The 19,469-nt window shown below is 46.9% G+C and overlaps 1 protein-coding gene across 1 annotated transcript; it reads left to right on the plus strand.

Annotated features, from left to right (window-relative positions):
• Nucleotides 1-5,663: 5,663 nt before the first annotated feature.
• LRRC58 (leucine rich repeat containing 58) lies at nt 5,664-19,262 on the plus strand (the record flags this gene model as incomplete). The annotated part of the gene is made up of 4 exons (XM_080350113.1): nt 5,664-6,178; nt 14,982-15,110; nt 16,425-16,702; nt 18,152-19,262. The coding sequence occupies 4 exons, from the start codon at nt 5,664-5,666 to the stop codon at nt 18,358-18,360; spliced, it is 1,131 nt and encodes a 376-aa protein (XP_080206239.1). The 3' UTR covers nt 18,361-19,262.
• Between the last annotated feature and the right edge of the window lie 207 nt (nt 19,263-19,469).

The following is a 19,469-nucleotide window of genomic DNA, read 5'->3' on the forward strand; positions in this document are numbered from 1 at the left end:
GACATAACCTCACTCCTCCGAACAGTATGAGGAAAACAGCTTCATGTGCTGGACCTCGAGTCATCACAGGAACATTGTTCATGTCTTGCTTTATTCTGACCCTGCTCTGAAAGGTAGTTTGTGCCTTCCAGATCACTTGTTTCCAGCTTGGATCATTAAAGTGCCTTAGAGAAAACACAACAGCTTGTCTTAAAGGCTTTCCCTGGATGGAGATATCATCTTGTCCGGTCAGGAAAACCTCAAACTGGGAGAAGCCAAGCATGTGCAGGAAGGGGGAGGCTGATCCATGGCTGAAGGGCTTCTGTAGGCTGCATTAAGTGATACGTTCTCTAGTCCCTGTCTCCTGTGCATGTGCAGTCTGCAAGGCTGGCTGCTGGGGACAGCAAGAGAGGTGGGTGCTGGTGGCTGAGGTTTATAGAGCTTATGCTGAGGGAAGGGCTGCTGTGGGGCAGGGCAAGCTGAGCACTGAGAAGCCATACAATATCTAGGATGGCCTTGGACAGCGGGGCAGGAGTGCAGCAAACGTGCCTCTGCTGCTTGTGGAGCCTTTTCCACCTTGTACCATCAAAGGGAAAATGCAGCTGTGGAGGGTGACGCCAGTTCTAAGGGCTCCAGTACCTGAAGGGGACTGAAACATCTCACCTCCCCACTCCAAGGGGAGGGAGAGCCATTCAGTGAGCGATTGCAGGCTGTACCCCACAGCAGGCAGGCTGGTTGCTGACTTCTGCAGGGTGACTTGGCTGCCAGGGAAGGAAGTGCTGGATTCTAGCCATTGCCCGCTGGGACACTTACTGTACCGACTGTAGGGAAGGGAAGGCATTTTTTTTTCTTGCAAAAAGCCAAAATGAAGCAAAGAAGTCCCACTCCTCCCTCTATATTCCCTCCTCTATGTGTGTGAAATTTATCAGTATTCTGTAGGTTTCCTTAGCGCACTTATTTTACTTGATTTTGTAATTTTTTTGAAGCAGGGGGGTTTGGATATTACTGCCAAATAAATGAAACAAAATTTTAAACATAATACATTGTGGTTTATTTCTCACAAGCCACGTTCCTTGCTTTCCATATAAAAAAATCAGCTGTCATTTTGCACATTTATACACAGATCTTAATGTGCTTGAGAAATGTGAAACACAACTGTCTCTATTTTATTGCTGGGGAAACTGACATACAGCGGTACAATCACGTGGGGAGCCAGCGGCAGAGATGCAGCCGGCAGCCACGACTCCTGCAACCCAGCCACGCACTGTGAGTGATGAGATCACTCCAGAATACTTTCAGTGTTACCTGTTTGCTCCCCTGTATGCGATCACAAGAAGAACATGTATTAGGGTCATGCTGCCAATAGAAAGGCAAACCACTGGAGAATGGGAAGAACAGAGAGGAATACAGGCAGTGGAATACAGGGCAATCACTGTCCTGTGTGGCATTATGGGAGCCTCAGCCAAGTACCTCCTGGTTTGGGCAGTACCTTTCAGGAAACAGATGGATCAGGTGGAAAGAACCCAGAGGTGGGTAAAAATAGTAACTAGAGGCCTTGAAAATGTGACTTACAAGGACAGATCAGAAGCCTTAGGCACAGTTAAGGACGTTTGTCTTCAGAGGGACACTGCTACCAAGATGAACGTACCCTGCTCACTGTGGCAGATGGGACACCAGCTTCAGTTGCAGACCTAGATGAGACATCAGGGAACACTTCTGAATGCCAAGGTTAGCACAGAAGTGGAAGACACTTCCTTAATATTTCACAGGCTTCTTCCTGTATAGATTTTAAGAACAGACTAGAGTAACAGGTATCAGGAACAGACCAGGTGTAGCTGATCTGACCTTAACGTGGGAAAAGACGCTGGTAACCCTCCTGAGGTCACTTCTGTTTCTGGTATGTCCTTATGAAGACAGGGCTGAATGGCTCTTGTCACCTTCTGGAGAAGAGGAGACTGAGGGGAGACCTCATTGCAGTTTACATCTTCTTCACGAGGGGAAGAGAAGGAGCAGGTGCTGATCTCTTCTGTTTAGTGACCAATGACAGAACTCAAGGGAATGGCAGGAAGATGTGCCAGGGGAGGTTTAGGCTGGACATTAGGAAAAGGTTCTTCCCCCAGAGGGTGGTGGAGCACTGGAACAGACTCCCAAGGGAGGTGTCATAGCGCCAAGCCTGACAGTGTTCAAGAGACTGGACAACACCCTCAGACGCATGGCGTGAACTGTGGGGTTGTCCTGTGCAGGGACAGGAGTTGGACTCAATGATCCTTGTGGGTCCCTTCCAACTCAGGACATTCTATGATTCTACTTTTGGTGAAGTGAACAATGAAATAACCTTTAATGGTGTTGTATAACAGGAGGATAATGTCTGACCGTTCATCTCCCCCATACCTGTAATGGACTTGGCAGCTTCTACTCCTGTGAGCTCTTCTGTGCAAATGACAGTCCAACAGAAGAGAAGGCTGAGTTGCCTCATTTTCCTTTGTATGCTCCAGAGCTGTTAGTAAAAAAAAAAAAAAAACAAAAAACACAACACGTTGCATCTTACATGTAACTTTTCACACCATGTGGCCTCTTTAGCATCTACCAGCTGCTGTGTAAGCAGCTTTAACTGTGGCATTCCCTGCCCATTCACTGCTCAACTGTCAAGTGGGTCTGCTTTATTACTTTAATTTCTACTGCTAGAATTTCCCAGGATTTTAGGAAGGAATGAAAGGAAGTGTCAGTTACAAATTTAACTAGATGGCACTATAAATACTTTGCCTTGTGCTTCATGGTTACTTACAGAAGCAAAATTATTTTGGGGTGGGAGAGAGGATGAGCAGGAAGGTTATTACCTCTAGCAGAGACCTGGTAAAAACTCTGACCTGTCTGTTCATGGAGTTAAGCACATCTGAGTATTAACGAGTTGCACTGTGTAGCTACATGCGCTTAATCACAATTCTCCAGCATTGTTAAGCGTCAAACTGAGAAATATGCTAATTAAGTGGTTGAGAAGACTCTGAACTGTATTTGTAAGGTATTTATAGAAACATAGAATCATTTTGGTAGGAAAAGACCTTTAAGGTCATCAAGTCCAACCATCAACATAACACTGCCAAGTCCACCTTTAAACCACATGCCTAAGAATCTCATCTACATGTCTTTTAAACACCTCCAGGGATGGTGACTCAACCACTTTCCTAGGCAGCCTGTTCCAATACCCGACAACCCTTTCCATGAGTAAATGTTTCCTCATATCCAATCCAAACCTCCCCTGGCGCAACTTGAGGCCATTTCCCCTCATCCTATCACTTGCTACTTGGAAGAAGAGACCAACACCCTCCTACAACCTCCTGTCATGTAGTTGTAGAAAGAGACAAGGTCTCCCCCATCAGCCTCCTTTTCTCCAGGCTAAACATCCCCAGTTCCCTCAGCTGCTCCTCACCAGACTTGTGCTTCAGACCCCTCAACAGCTTCATTGCCTTTCTCTGAACTCTCTCCAGCACCTCAATGTCTTTCTTGTAGTAAGGGGCCCAAAACTGAATACAGGATTCGAGGTGCAGCCTCACCAGCACCAAGTACAGGGGGACTATCACTGCCCTACTCCTGATGGCCACACTATTTCTGATATAAACTTTAATTTTGAGGACAGGAACAAACTAATGTATCATAAGACTAGATTCCTAAAAAAAATGAACCAATTGGGAGGACACAACTTTGGGAGAGCACAGGCTTAAAGCCCTACAGGAGAACACCAAATCCAGATGACCTTACTCTTGTGCTTACACAAAACCTCCTGCAAACTATCTGGTTACAGCTAGAACAGCATAACCTTTGTAGAGTGGGAAAAACTACACTGAAAATAAATAACTGTACTTAAATAATCATACTGATGCAGTTTCTGCTCTTCTGCAGCTGTCTCTGGGTTCACATCTGTCAGTTTACAGAGACTTATAAAACAAACAAAACATGTCCAATGGACAGTGACCTGCTCATTCCCACCCACTACAGAACATCCTTTCCTGAAGGCTGGACACAGCCCTGACAACTCCTTGTTCTCAGGAACAGGAGTTATCACTTCAAAATATTTGTAGTGGTAAAATCCAGAGTTCATTGGAGCACCAAAGGATGGACAAGTGGACCATGAGTTTTGTGCACAGTACTCTGGACACCTTCAAACTCAGCACCTTTGCTGCTTCACCGATTGTTTTTAAACTCCTGCCTGGTACAAGCCAGCCATGGTTTGTTTGTGCTTCTTCCACTCTAAGATGATGAGACACTTTTGTGTATAATAAGTGTTTTAAGCAGGTAGGACATTGTTGTTCCCTTTTTTTTCTTTCTTCAGTGCATCCCAAAGAAGCAAGTCTGTTTCTTAAGCCTGGACTTTGTCAGAGCAAAAGTTTCCTTGGGCTGTGAATCTTCTTCTTGTCATCATATATGGCTGCTGCTTCTTCCAACGGGTGATTACTGATTACACTGCTGTTAACCTGTGTCCAAAGGGCAATGAATTGAAATCACAAATCTCAATCCGCCTGTTCGTAGATGGTACAACCAGGGTCAACTCCGTGTCAATCTGTAACCTGTATCAGGCCTCTTCGCCTCAAAGACTCACCTGTTACGCATTAACTCCTGTCAATCCTCCAGTTCAGGATTTAAGCTCTCTTTTCACATCCAGGCAAGGAGATAAACCAAGGTCATTTCTGGATAGGCACCTCTGTTTTGGTGCTCCACCAGCAGCAGGTATGCAAAGACCAAAGCGGAGAAACCCTGAACCAAACACTGTCTGGACAGCAGAGCCAGTGACACCAGAGGCCAGGCTCTGCCACCAGCAGCCACAACAGAGGCCTTGGGGCCGAGGTGGGACAGACAGCACCTTTCCTCTAGGGCCTGAGGATGAGTGAAAAGGGCAAGAGGAAGGTTATTATTTAATTTTTCAGTTAGAGGGACTCAGGTTTACAGTTGCCCGACTTCTGTGAGCCTGGTGTAAAAGGCTGTGAAGGGAGCAGGTGCCATTGCACAGGAGGTTCCACTTAAATATGAGAAGAAACTTCTTCACAGTGAGGGTGCCAGAGCACCGGAACAGGCTGCCCAGGGGGGTTGTGGAGTCTCCTTCTCTGGAGACATTCAAAACCTGCCTGGACACCTTCCTGTGTAACCTCATCTGGGTGTTCCTGCTCCGGCAGGGGGATTGCACTGGATGATCTTTCGAGGTCCCTTCCAATCCCGAACATTCTGTGATTCTGCGATTGCCAGGCCCTCCCCGGACACCCAGCGGGTCCCCAGCAGCCTGGGGGGCTGTAACGATAACCAGAGGGGGGGGTGCAGGGTGAGTAACGGCCCCACGGGGCAGTAACGGTAACTCCCTAGCGGCACGCGGGGGTGTCGCTCTCCTCCCACAGCCGCTGTCCCACCCCGCCCCGCCTCCGCGCCTCTTTTCTATGCTCGTTCCGGGGTTGCGGCCGGGCTCGCTCTCTCTCCGCCGCCAGTCCGTGGGCGCCCCGACACCTGAATAAAAACGCTCTCCCCTCTCCGGCCGCGGGGGTTGTTCCCTCCTCGGCGAGCCGTGCGCCCGGGATCGAGCATGGCGCCGTGCAGCCCCGGTGGCCGGTGGGGGATATTCAGATTCCGGGGCGGGGAGGAGGCGGGGCGAGGCGTGGGAGCCCCCGGCGTGACGCAAGGGGACGTCGGTCGGTGCGAAGGGGATGGCGGCGGGTGGCGCGGTCCCGGTGCTGGAGCCGGAGCCACCGCAGGGCGGCCCGGCGGCAGAGGAGGAGGACGAGGAGCAGGCCGCGGCAACAGCAGCGGAGATGGAGCTGGCAGCGGAGCTGGCGGCGCTGCGCAGTGCGGATGCGCGGCGGCTGGTGCTGTCGCCGCGGCGGCTGTCGGGCCCGCTGCCTGCCGGGCTGTCGCAGTGTTTCCCGGCGCTGGAGGTGCTGGACGTGAGCGGGACGGGGCTGGCGGAGCTGGGCGCGGAGCTGCTGGCCCTGCCGCAGCTCCACACTCTGCTGGCCAAGAACAACCGGCTGGGCGGGCCCGGCTCGCTGCCCAAGGGGCTGGGGCAGGCCCCGCTCGGCCGCTCCCTCCGCGTCCTCAACCTCAGCGGGAACCGCTTCGCCGAGGTGCCGCCCGCCCTGCTGGAGCTCCACGGGCTGCAGAGCCTCAGCCTCGGCGGCAACCGCCTCCACAGCATCCCGCCCGAGATCCAGGAGCTCCGCAGGTGAGGGCAGGGCAGGGCAGGGCGCCGGGCGGGACGGGCCCCCCGCGCCTCCGGGGCCGGGCCTTTGCCCTTGGGGGAACGGTGAGAAAAGCCCCGGCGGCTGCCAGACAAACCCAACCGGATTTTCCCGCTGTGAAGCGGGGTGCCGCTGGCAGCACGCCTTGTGTCTCGCTCCTGCTCCGGGAGTGAGTTTTGTCCAGCCTCAGATGTCTCTAAGCACCGCTGCTGCTAACGTGTCACTTCCCCTTCCCAGGAGAAGAGTTACCAAAACTCAAAGCTACTCCTCAGGTGGATGATGGGCTTTCTGCGCTCGCTAAGTGGGCGACTCTTTCAGGTTTTCCTAGTCCTTGGGCTGCCTTGGTGCTGGGGAAGGCTCTCCTAATGACAGTGTGGTTCGTATGAGTGAGTGTTGAAGGTGCTCTGTGGCTTTGCTTTAATACAGATCTCTAGGCGAGAACAAAATAAAACTCCAGGTCTCATGCAGCTCATGGCTGTACAATGGACTGCACAGGAGAATAAAGATCTGGTTGTGGCTTATGCAAACAATAGGACCTTTCTGCTGATTCAGTTCTATCTCATCGAGTGCTTGCTGGCATGGTTGGTTTTTTGGTTATATTTCCACCCATCCAACTCATGTAAATTTGACAGATCAGCTGACAAATCTTCTGAAGTGTAGAGCCCCAGGCTGTGCTCAGATGCAGAGGTACATCTGGCTCTGGGGCTGAGTCAAACCGCCACAGGCCAATGACATGGAAACTGGCTGAATCACAGCAATGGGTAACATTGGTGGGGTGGGAACAGATCCTAGGTGGGACTGGGCATGGACTGCCTGCATTGACCTGGGGTAGCTATTTCTGAAGCCTTCCGTCCTCCTGCGCAAGCTGGAGGGTGTGTTCTGACTTGCATGTTACACATGGACACTTCAGTGTGCTCTGCTGGTTTCTTAAGCCTCAGTATGGGCTCTGTGCGGCTCAGTGCTAGGACTTTGGGTCTGAACTTTTTCACCACAGCTCTTTGCCAAGAGACTTGCCAGAGGCAGCCTCTCTTACACAGATTTCTGCAACCTTGACCCTAAGTAGCTGGATTCGCCCCAGGAGCTCAGCAGAGCTGCATCCAATGGAAGCAGAGGGTGTTGTATGTGGAGTGCTGTCACCCACGGTCCCAGGTTGGAGGTACCAGAACTGCTTGAGTTCTGGTGGGAGATGGTTTTGTCTGCTGCAATATAATACAACTGGGTATGCAGCGCTTGCCCAGATGGCACAGCATACGCCTCTTGAGGATCTGGAGCAATTTTGTGTTAAGCCAAGTTTGAGAGATGCCGTGAGGCATTTTGAGTGCTAGAGAATGCCCAGGCCCTTCTTCACAGACTTTGGATGCATCCTGGGTTGGGGCTGTCAGGAGGAGGATGAACCTTAACTTTGTCTCTGTTCAGGAGCAGTTGCTTCAGGGATAATGAAGGAAATGAGGACAATGGCACCAGCTTCATGGAAGAGGAGGCCAATGGAAGACGGCAGTTGTGTGTGGGACATGATCCCCGTTGCCTCCATAGCATGCATGCCTGGTAGCATCCAGGATGTGGTTGGGATCTGATTGTTGTGCCCACCTCTGAGGTAGAGGCTCCCTGCTGGTGCTTACGTGCTCTCATCTGTGGTTAAGGTTTCTCTCTGTCTTTTCCTTTTTCTTTTTCCTTTTTTTTTTTTTTTGTCCCCCCAAGAAAACAAACCTCAGCCCTGCTTTTTGTTATGCTGCTGACCCTGGGAAGGTACCAGACTCTGCCGCACTGCACTTGGTGCCCAAATGGTTTGTATGCTGCACTCTATGCTGTGCTGTTGTCAAACTACTGCTGCATGGCTACTCTGCTTTGTTTTCTGGCCTGACCTGAAGCAGGGCTCCTGTTTGTCCTGTCCTGCAGCTTTTCTTGGGCTAGTCATGCTCAAACCGTAGCATGACAATTCTGAGAGGGCAAATGCAGACAAGGCTATTGAATTGTCTGTTATCATTACAAAGTGATGTGTCAGGTAGAAAAACTAGACTAGACCAAGCTTGTGTCTGCTGCCTGTGTAAGCATTGCTGACTCACTGAACTTCTGCTGATGTGTCACCATAATATAATTGAACTTTAGCTCAAGATAGCAAATCTGTGTTCCACTAACACTGTCAACTTCTTTACCACTGTGCCATCAGTGACCCTTCTGTATATGGGACTGCTTAAGTAACAAAAGGGAGCAGCACACTTGCTTGCCAGAGCTGGGAGAAAACAGTACTTTATAATGTAATATTCCTTCAGAGGGAATCCTGAATCTACTCTTTGGGAGCCAAATAACCAGTGACCTGACACCCTTGCCAAAAAGACAGTGAATATGTACTGGAGAGAAACTGCTGCCAGACCCTCCTCCCGCCTCCCAACAAGAGGGGTATCTGCAACATTAGCATGTGTCATGTTGCAGTGGGTAAAACGAGCCTGAGCAAGGGCAGTGCAGATCCAGCTGTTGTGGCCGGGCAGCGCAGAGACAACTTTTCATTTCTGAACTCTGGGCTGGGAGTTGGGACCTGGAGTAGGTCTTGGGGCTTCTGTTAGCCTCCCAGCTCAAGCTGCAAGTGTCCATCTCACTGCTGCTGGCAAGCCAAGACTTTGAGCTTCTTTCCATATGAAACATCCCATTAAATACATTTTTCTCATGTCTTGTGGTCTCTGAGACCACAGAGGCAGCACCACAGGCAGCACTTTGACTGGACTTGTTCCTCCTGCTGGTACTAGAGTTCCTGAGGCCAGGAGTTGTCTTCATCTCGTGACCCTGGCAGCTTCCCATTTGTTTCAGTCACTGATTATAGAGCAGAGTTGCAGAGATCTAGAAATACTTCTCATGTTTCCAGGAAATGTATGACCTCTGATGAGATTAAAAAAAAAAAAAGAAAGCTGGATAACTAAGCCTCACATCTTTCCTCTGCACCTTATAGTCTCCTGTTGTAGTTTTTGGAGGGGTAGCCTGTCAGTTTTAGTGAAGGCCAGGAATACAGCAGGTAAGGAGTCTACAGGGTGAAGTTAAAAGAGTTGAAACCTGATGGGTCTGATTTGTCAAATGAGGAGGAACATGCTGGCAACTACAGATGCAAAGGCCCTGGAATGAGAAATATGTGCTATCTTCACATGAAGATACTAAATCCGCAACTTTGCAGCAAGCTGGAGTCAGGCATTTTGTGCAAGAACTTTTCCCTAGCATGTTCCTAGTGATTTGGCAAGTTAATGAACAGCAATAAGAATCACAATCAGTCCTGTATTTGTCTTGTTTTGCTCCTTCCAGATTAATCCATTTGCCCCATCCTTGCCCACACAAATCTTTGTGTGCGGTGTAAGATCGTGCACTGAAAATGAGTGCCTTGCACTGTCAGTGCAAGACCTGAATTGCAGCATTGGCTGTTGCTGTGAATTTAGAGTAGAAAATGCACCAGAAGGATGAGAGCAGCCTTCCTTGCACTGCTTTCCTGTTTGTTGCCAGATAAAAGATGAGCTTAGCACAGGTGGACATAAACGTCATCTTCTCTGTAGTTCTCCATTCAACACTGATCTTGCTGTATTTTCAATGTGAGATGTTATGGTGAGTCGCTCTCTCTCTGACTTGATTCGCATTCCCCAGCAGCTCCTGAACTGTGACCTGATCCCACCGCTGTGTTGGTTGTATGGATCCTTCTGCTGATCCAGCCAGGGCCGTACTAAGGGGCGTTGTGTATTATAGCTGGTGAGCTAAAAATGCAGTCATCTTCTTGTGCCCATTCTGGACAAAATTTGACAAGTCTGGTAAAGTGCCATTCTGATCTTCACTTTCCAACTGCAGCTTTTGGCTTAATGGTTCCTGGATTTCCCCGTGCTTGGGGAAGGCATAAAAGGAAAAATTCTCGAGAGCTTAGCTAAATGCAATTGATACATTGAACCTCCTGAAGTACATTTTGAGTTTAGTCTTGTAGTTAATGCTCTTGTGCTCAGTATAGCGCCAGGAGCAGGTGGAAGGAGCTTGGAAAAGAGCCAGACTCTTCCCAGGTGTCTGCCGTGCCTGCTCCGCTCCTTCTTGCTGCAATTCCTCTAGGAAAGCCCAGTTGTGTGAGGGCTGGGTGGGATCAAAGGCCTCAAATGCCTGACTGGATTCATCTAAGTTTTATGTGAAGACTTAGATGCAATGAAAGTATTTGAGTATTTGCTTTTATTCGTGGGTAGTATTAAGCATGTTAGACAAGCATACACTTAAGAGTGGCTGTTACAGTGTGGGAAAAATGGCAAGTGAAGCTTTGATAAAGATACAGCATTAGGAAATCTGCTTGCTGCCTCCGTTTTTCTTCCCCTCTTCAAACATTTTGCAAATAGTTTTCAGGCGACCGTTTGATCTTAAATTTGCATGTCAGCAAAGGCAACGCAGTTCTCTCAGGAATTAGCAAATTGTAGAACAGGGTTAACAGGAGCATGTTGTGGGCTGCTTTTAAATTCCTCGCTTCCACGAGCCTCAAAATTGCCCTGGAAATTTCTTGCTGAAAAGTTTATCTTAAAAAGACCTGGAGCTATTTCAGGCTCAGTGTGTCTTTTCTAGATTACCTATTTACATGCATCTGTTTGATGTCAGCTGTTAAATCTTATCCAAAGAAGCATCTGCGGGGAAACAGGGTGGATTGAAAATTTGAGTATCATCTTCTCTGCCAGAATACATTCTCCCCTTGAAACATGACTATGAAAGTGTCATGGTAATTGGTAGGGTATAAAAGATACTTCTAGTGCTCAGAGTGGGCTCTTCTAACTGAGTGTTTGGGGGCTTTTTGATTGTTTTGTGCTATATGATGACTTGGAAACCTCAATGACATATGCAAGCAAGAACATGCAGTCACTTGGCATGTTAAACTTTGCTGCCACCCCCTGAATCGATTCATAGTTGTCTGAGCATTTCCCCACTCCCTTCCCCTATGTAAAAGGATTTACACAGCTACCTCACAGCCCAGCGGTATGAAATCCCCTGCTAGAGAGGCACGACATGCCATGGGCTTGGTGTGCCCGCTACTGCTTAGCAGCAATTAGTACTGGCTGTGCTGTGCAAGCCTGGGTGTGAGGCTGAAAGGGACTCTGGTATTTTATTAGTATATTTGTAAACATTGCTAAAAGGCAGGAGGGAAAGAGTCAGTCCCCACTAGTTACTCTGTCAAATGGATTTTTCTGTTTCTGTTGAGATGGATTCTGTTAGTGTTTGTACCCTTTTGAAACTTGCTCAGCCAGATCCTGTGTGGCAGGTTGGAAGTACATAGTTTTTTTCTAGCTTTAAAAATAGTATCTGGGCTTGTGTTCATTTGAGGCTGGTTACTTCCTAGCTTTTTTAAGTTCCTTGGACTGTCTTTTGAAAGTCCAGAAAAAATCCAGCCCTCTGTGTACACAGTGACGCATGAGACCATAGCTGGCTGGTGCAAATGACTGTGCAGATTAATGATTGTCAGAAAAAACAGGCCTTAGTGTGAAAGGTTAGTTAGAAGTATTCACTAAGCTCAGTCCCGTCTCTGTTCAGGGTCCTCCTGTGAAAAGCTATGTTAGATGTTGTGGATTGCCTGGTTAAAGGGGCTCTTTTGTGAGGAGGGCAGAGCTTAGTAGTGCTCTCACTTGTATTGCCAAGCAGAAAACCGCCCCCCGAGTAGTTCAGCTGGAGATCTAGCATGGTCTTGGCCTCTAGATATGGGCTTAGTACAATGTGAAAATTGGGCCAGGAGTAGATAAGCTGGGAGCAAACTGTGGTGCCCGTAGTGTGGTCAGTGCTCACTGCGGAAGGTACATGTCTCTTGAAAGTCCTTGCCTGTGTTGTGATTAGCTTTGCTCAAACGATTCTCGATGCTTTTATTTGATGCAGAAATCACTGTTACTAATCCTTTCATCTTGCTCAGCCAAGACTAGGCTAGATCCTTCTTTATACCAAATTGTATTTGGGCAATGGGAGTTAGGGATTTCTTTTGCCCACTGAGCAGGATTTCAGTGGAAGCTATAATAATATCTTTGCTGTATTTAAAATAAGTTTCTTTATAGTTTCAAAACTTGTTCCATGTGCTTTTTTTAGTAAACTCGCTATCCAATTCATATCTTAAGTTGATGTTAGAAATTCTGAATTTGCTGTACTAGACTGGGTCCAGTTAGTCTACAGATGTCTGAGGTTCAGGAGACTGGTAAAAGATAACAGTTTTTAAGAAACCCTTTGTTGCCACTGAAGGAATTATCTTATTTAGCGGATTTTTAGTTAGTGACAGTTTGTAGTCTGATGTTGGGTCTTTATATACTAGCTAGTATAACTGAGCATTCTCATTACACAGATTTAGGTTGTATGATAAGTTGATCTTGAAACTTAGACATTTTGCACCTTGAAATTAATTTCAAAAACATTATTGACTATATATTTTGCACACCTGTTCCCCTTCCCTAGTAGTATGTGTTTTTAAGTGTGGCTTTATGGGCATAATTGTCTTTAAACACAAAGAATGAAGAGTTCATTATGAATTTTTCCTAGGAAGTGGAGACTTGTACCCATCTAAACCTTGTTTAAACAGTGAAAGCCACATTACTAGAATTCCTTTGCCCACCAGTTTTCTACGTTTACTCCAGCAGTGTCATGGAGTTAAAATATGCCTAGGAATTGTATGGTCAGCAGTTATGTTCCTAATGAGTGCCAAGCAGCCTAAATCCACCTTGGGATGCAATGGAGGTTGAAGGAGGAATTTTGGTGAAAACGCTGAGCTTTGTTAAGGGATCAAAATTTAATTAAAATTAATCTCCCCTTGACATGGTGCCTGCCCAGCAACTTTCCTCCTACCCCCACTCCTCACGGGCAGGTTGTCTGTGGAAGAGAGGCTGCTTTTGAAACATGGGGTTTTAGTGGTGAGATTTTTCTATGCACTTTCTTGCGTGTTCAGAATAACCTCCAAATGTGCTGTTCCAATTTATCTCTCAGCTGAAGCAAGTATAGTTACTTCCTTTCATACAGTCAAATTGAGTTTAAATATGAGGCTTAGAAATGGCTCAGTTTAGTGCCCACAATTTCCTATCTTTGGTATCTAGCTTTCCTTTCACATACACCAAAAGGTAAGTGAATTCAGGGGAAGTTAAGCTCCATGAGCATTTCCTCGTGTGTTGCTGTGGTTTTGTTGTTCTATTCTTTGCTGATGGGCAGGTGGACCTCTGTAGCCCAAGCAGATGCTGTCATTGGATCTTTAGGGTTCAAGTTTCTTGCAAGAACTGAATGAAACAGTCTCTTTCTACTGTTCTTCTGTTCCAACCCAGGGAAGCCTCGGGGAGGAGCTTCTCTGGCACTCCACGCGTGCTCTGGCACAGTTGCAGAGTTCAGGTCTTCTCTGGGTTGACCAACATTTCCCCTGAGTGCTTTGGTCCTGTGTTTCTTTGCCAGTTATATCACAGAATCACAGAATGTTCGGGATTGGAAGGAACCTCAAGAGATCATCCAGTCTAATCCCCCTGCCGGAGCAGAAACACCTAGATGAGGTTACACAGGAATGTGTCCGGGCGGGTTTTGAATGTCTCCAGAGAAGGAGACTCCACAACCTCCCTGGGCAGCCTGTTCCAGTGCTCTGACACCCTCACCGTGAAGAAATTCCTTCTCATATTTAAGTAGAACCTCTTGTGTTCCATTTTGCACCCAAACCATCCATAACCTTTCTCAGTTGCAAGGGTGAGATGAAGGTGTCTCCTGTTCCAAGGAGGTTATAAGCTGTTCTTTAAGATAGGCTGACAGAACCTGGATGACTTCTCTTTTCCTGACCCACAGGGAATGCTTGGTGGATCAGAGGGGGCCCACGTACCCTGTAGTTAGGCAGCTAACCTGGGTATGTACCAGAGATCTTGAACCAGCACCTGCAGACATGACTGTGGGATCCACCTTGTTCAGGCATGGGAAGAAGTGTTGTCTGGACTGCGATTAGCAATGGTGGATCTTCCCAGCCAGAAGTACCCAAACTGAACCTGCCTTTGCTGCTCTTTCAGACAACATCTGAGAACAGGGAAGAAAAACTATTTCACTCTGTGAAATGCGGACGTGAAGCTATTATGTCAAAGAAAAGTGCTTGCCAGTTTTTCTCCCTAGAAGGGCAGAGATGCACAGCAAATACTGGCCACTCCACCTGGCAGAAGGGATGTGGTGCCTCTCTTTGTTCCTGCCTCCCATCCACTGAGTTTTCACAGGACATTCAGTGATTTTTTTTTATTATTATTTTATTTTATTTAGGCCCAAACTGCAGTTAAGCCTAGCTTATGTTTTTATTAGCTTTGGGCTCCATGACTCCATTATACTGAAATCAATCTGTCTGAGAAATTGTGTGTGGGTGCATGTGTGACTTAGATGCACTCTGTGCTGTTTGTCAGTGTGTGAGTTGTATCAAAGTGGGACTGGGTGCCTCTGACTTCTGCTGAACTGGCAGCAGCAAAAGCTGTGTCAGCGCTGCAGACCCTGTGTGTGCGGGCTGCTCTTCCTTGGAAACACAAGCAGGAGCTTTGCGTGTGGGGTTGGTGTAGGAATACATAGTTGTCCGGTGCCTACCTGTAGATGTAATGGTGACTGCAGAAGGCTGGAGGTAAATTTCAACATTATCTGTTGTGAAACAGCAGCTCTGTTGTAATTTTGATGTGCAGCTCAGCTTTTTTTTCCTCCTTCAGCAAATTATCTCCTACGTTGTCATCTGTAAAGTCTTCTTTAAGAAATGCAAGAGATGAGAAGACCTAGTGTCAAATGAAACTGGAGATGACCTTAATGAAATAATGCAGTATTTTATCTTCTCTTTTTCAGTTTAGAGTTTCTGTACCTCGGAGGGAATTTCATTACTTCAATTCCACCTGAATTAGCAAACCTGCCTTTTCTAAACTATCTAGTGCTGTGTGACAACAAGATCCAGAGCATTCCACCTCAGCTGGCACGGTGAGTATTTGCTGTCATCAACCACCAGCTCTAATTAACTCTTTGAACTTTTTCTTCTGTGTGTGTGGATAAAAGCACCTGGGAGGACCTATTTGTCCTTCAGTTTGTTGATGTGACTGGACTTGAACAAGAAGATCCTTAGCTTGGTGCACTGTAGGAAGACCATGAATATGGAAATCTCAATCAAAGGGTTATGGAATAAAAAATATCACCAAGTATACACTTTAATATTTAATTAATAGATTTGTGCAGCCATGAGAAGTACCTGAGCAACCTGGAAAAGATGAACTGCCATGCTACCACATTCTTAGTGATGAAAGCTTGGTCTATTTTGTCTATCACCCAAAGCCTTTTTGTGTGTGCTTTTGTGTAGTACCATCCCCTGTGTTCCCTTGGTGTTTCTTACTCTAGGATCTGAGAATGTTTTGGTGTTCATTAAATCCTACAGCACATCTCTGGAGGATAAATTACTGCTTCATCTGTTTCATAATGGGGATGATAGGACACTGCAAGAGCTGTACGGGTAGCCAAAGATAGGTGAAGAATTCAGTGTGTAACCATAAACCCAAAAGGAATTGAATGGCAGCACGGAGTTTTCTGAGTTGGAATTTGACAGGAGTAGTGGGATTTTTCTTGATGTACAATGCCAACTTGTCTTGTAACTTGTCCTGGTTGGAGAGCATCCCTGAATGCTGTGCTGGAGCATTGCTTTGTGCTTACTGTGAGAGGAGAATGTCTCCTCCAAAAGCCAAAAAACTGCTTGTCACCTGTACCGATGCTAGCCTGGCTTGACCTCGTTTAGCTTTTGAGATCTGTTAGTAGTATCACAGCACAAGGTGATGCAGCCACAAGCAATGAAAACGTGGGGTTTTTCAGGGCTGGCTGCCTACCAGCAATTACGCTTAATGCATGAGTGAGAGCAGGTGACTTATTCACAGTATTGCATGGAATCATTTGTGATGCATGCACTGGGTATGAGGAAACATTATTTCTTCTGAAAGTACTCAGTTTGTATACTTTTGTTCTGGGCTACCTTTTTTGGGGGTGTATGTGGAGGGAATACTGAGAGGGACAGCATCATATTTAAGGCTGTGGTTCTTCAACAGGCATTCCAGAGCTGAGCCAAGTTTTCTAGAGCCTTGTGTGTGCTGGAGTAAGAGCAGCTCTTTTAGCGTTAATTTATGCATTAAAGGGAAGAAAAGCCAAAGAAAAAGAAATTGGTGGGAGAGGGGAGAGTAATCAGGTCTCTGTGTAACGCAGTTGTGGAATGATTTTGCTTGCACATCTTGACTGGGTTTGCATCTCCATCCTCAGGCTGCACTCCCTGCGTTCCCTTAGCCTGCACAATAACCTGCTGACTTACCTTCCTCGAGAGATCCTTAACCTGGTTCACCTGGAAGAGCTGAGCTTGCGTGGGAACCCACTGGTGGTTCGATTTGTCCGTGACCTGACCTACAATCCCCCAAGCCTTCAGGAGCTGGCTGGACGCACGATTAAAACTCGCAACGTTCCCTACGCTCCTAGTGATCTCCCAGAGAATCTTGTTCGGTATCTGAGCTTGGCCAGCAACTGTCCCAATCCTAAATGCGGGGGTAAGTTCACCCTCACTGCTCTACTTCCTGCTTTTACGTGATGGGTTTTCTTTCCCTCTGATTTGCCATGACTTCAGTAGCTCAGTCAGGTTAGATGTGGTGTTGCATCCAAACCCTAGCTGTGTTTTATTGCCTCCTGCAAACTTGTCCTCAAGGAACCTTGTTCGCTTAGGAATGATGTTCAAAGTTGTAGTGCTGGTTTACTGTATTTGCATGGGAATGCAACACAGTGTTTCTGTCGGAGTCTTTGCAGCTCATCCCAGCCCTCTGCTATCCTTTTATGGTCTGAAGTCTCCAATCCGTGTACCCTGAAGTAGCTTAGTCTAAGTAATGGGCAAGGAGAACTTTTGCAAGCACTCTTGCTGAACAGCAAGCTTCATTTCTGGATGGAAAAGGGGAGAGAGGCGGTGGTGTTTGGCCCTTACCAAGAGCAACTTATTTGGCTCTTGCTTGGGACTACTTGTTTTCCTGGAAGGAGACGACTTCATAGAAAAGCCTGGAATGCTTGGGCTTAATCCTTATCCAGAGTAAATTATATGATCATGTAGCCTTCAGAGGATTAAGGAAAAAAATTAATCATTAATTAGTATCTACCCTGCAGTCATAATGCAAGCTGTTATCTCCTTACAGGACAATATCAAAGCATGTTCCATAAGCAAAGATGGAAGGGCTGGAACTTGTGTTGGAAGGGGGAAATAAAGTTTCCTTTTTTAGAGTTTTGCACAGTTTGGATAACAGCGGATTGGTTTTGCTCTTTTTTTTTTTTCCACTTTTCCTTAGGAACTAGCACAGTACTGCAGTGTTGCTCTAGCACTGCAGGAGGAAAGCTTACTCCAGACTAGCTAGGACTTAAAACACCACTGGAAACTTCTGAAAATGTCAGTGTCTAAAATCACCTGCTGTGACGGGAAGAGAAGGTAATTGTATGCTACAGCAACATTGTTGCCATGGAAAGTAGCATCTAAACTCAGCATGGTGACTTCACTCAAGCAGAAGAAATTTAGAGCTGTGAAGGTCTGTTTGTGAGCACGTTTTTTGCTAGCTGGTAGAAGAGGTTTTACAAGTTTGAAAATAGAGTGGATGAATTAATTTGACATTTAAGAAGTCTGCAGATTCTCAGTCTGAGATTTCTCCCTAATGCTTAGAAGAAATTGCCAAATTCTTTGGAAGTAGCTGCCCTGCATCGTTTCCTGTGGAGTGTGCTGTTCTGAGTCACCTACCAAATACATTTTTACAGGATTATTTTTTGTTTTTGCAAAGAAATGTCTCATTTCCATAGGTGTCATGGTCCTTTCTCTTCCCCCAGTGTCCCTTGTCCTTCTGTGTCTGGTGTTGTGTCAATTAAATCCTAATTTGAGGCATCTACACCAGACACAACAACCTTGCAGAGCTTACAGATGTCTCCACACAGGGTCTTATATGTTGTTACTGTCCCCTCTGCCCTTACAGGTGTCTACTTTGACAGCTGCGTCAGACAAATCAAGTTTGTTGACTTCTGTGGGAAGTATCGCCTCCCACTGATGCACTACCTGTGCTCCCCAGAGTGCTCCTCTCCCTGCAGCTCTGCCTCCCAGAGCTCAACTTCCCAGAGTGAGTCTGACTCTGAGGACGAAGCCAGTGTTGCTGCACGCAGGATGCAGAAAGTCCTTCTTGGATAACAGGGAGCAAGAGGAGAAGACTGGAAGGCAAACGTGTTTGAAAAGCAACAATGGAACAGCAAGGCATGAGACTCTGGCCTGAAGGATTCACAAGAAACTGTCCTCAAGTCCATGTAAGGAGCAGAAAATCTTAGCAAGCCTAGACTTGCTTGATGCAGTGCTACTTGGGAGAATTAACGCAGTGGCATACTGCCTGTAGGGTGCCTGGGGTGGTTAGAAACACCTGCTGTCTGGGAGACACCCCCCTCCCTCGTACGAGCTGAGGCGGGAGATTTGTTCACAGAATCACAGAAAGATTTGGGTTGGAAGAAACCTTAAAGATTATCTAGTTCTAATCCTCCCTGCCATGGGTAGGGACACCTTGCAGTAGACCAGGTTGCTCAAAGCCCCGTCCAACCTGGTCTTGAACACTTCCAGGGATGGGACATCCACAGCTTCTCTGAGCAGCCTTGTTCCTGTGCCTCACCACCCTCACAGGGAAGAATTTCTTCCTCGTATCTAATGTAAATCTGCCCTCTTTCAGTTTAAAGCTGTTACCCCTTGTCCTATCACTACATGCCCTTGTAAAAATTCCCAGTTCTCACTGGCAGATTGAGAAGAGTTTTAATATATGACACTTCACTGGACTTCAGTTGTGCTGCATAGCAAAGGAGGCTGGACCAAATCTTTTTACACTCTGATAAACCAGAAACAGGCTAATGATGCCAAGTGAGTATGTGTGGACCCCAATGTTTTATGTAGCGTTTTGAGTCTTTGCTGTCTTTGATTTCAGTTACAGATTTTACACCCATCTACTAAAAATGGGAGTTGGTTTTGGTTTGGTTTTTTTTCTTCAGGAGTGGATTTTTCCAAACTCTGGTTACTCTGCCTAGAGGCTTAGTCTCTGTGCCATTACAGGTGTTACAGCCATCATAGAACTGAGCCATTTTTTTTGTCTCGTTATACCAAGCTGCTTGTAATGTTTCCTCCTAACTGTATTCTTTGTTTTTCCTCTGTCTGCCTCTTCCCGTTACACTTGGAGCGTTACTGTCTTTATGGTGCCTTCAGAAAACAGACCAGTTGTTCTTCTGAGACTTGGTATTACTTCAGACTTGTGACCGTATGTGCCT

Source organism: Nesoenas mayeri, assembly GCF_963082525.1.
Source record: "Nesoenas mayeri genome assembly, chromosome: 1".
NCBI lineage: Eukaryota > Metazoa > Chordata > Aves > Columbiformes > Columbidae > Nesoenas > Nesoenas mayeri.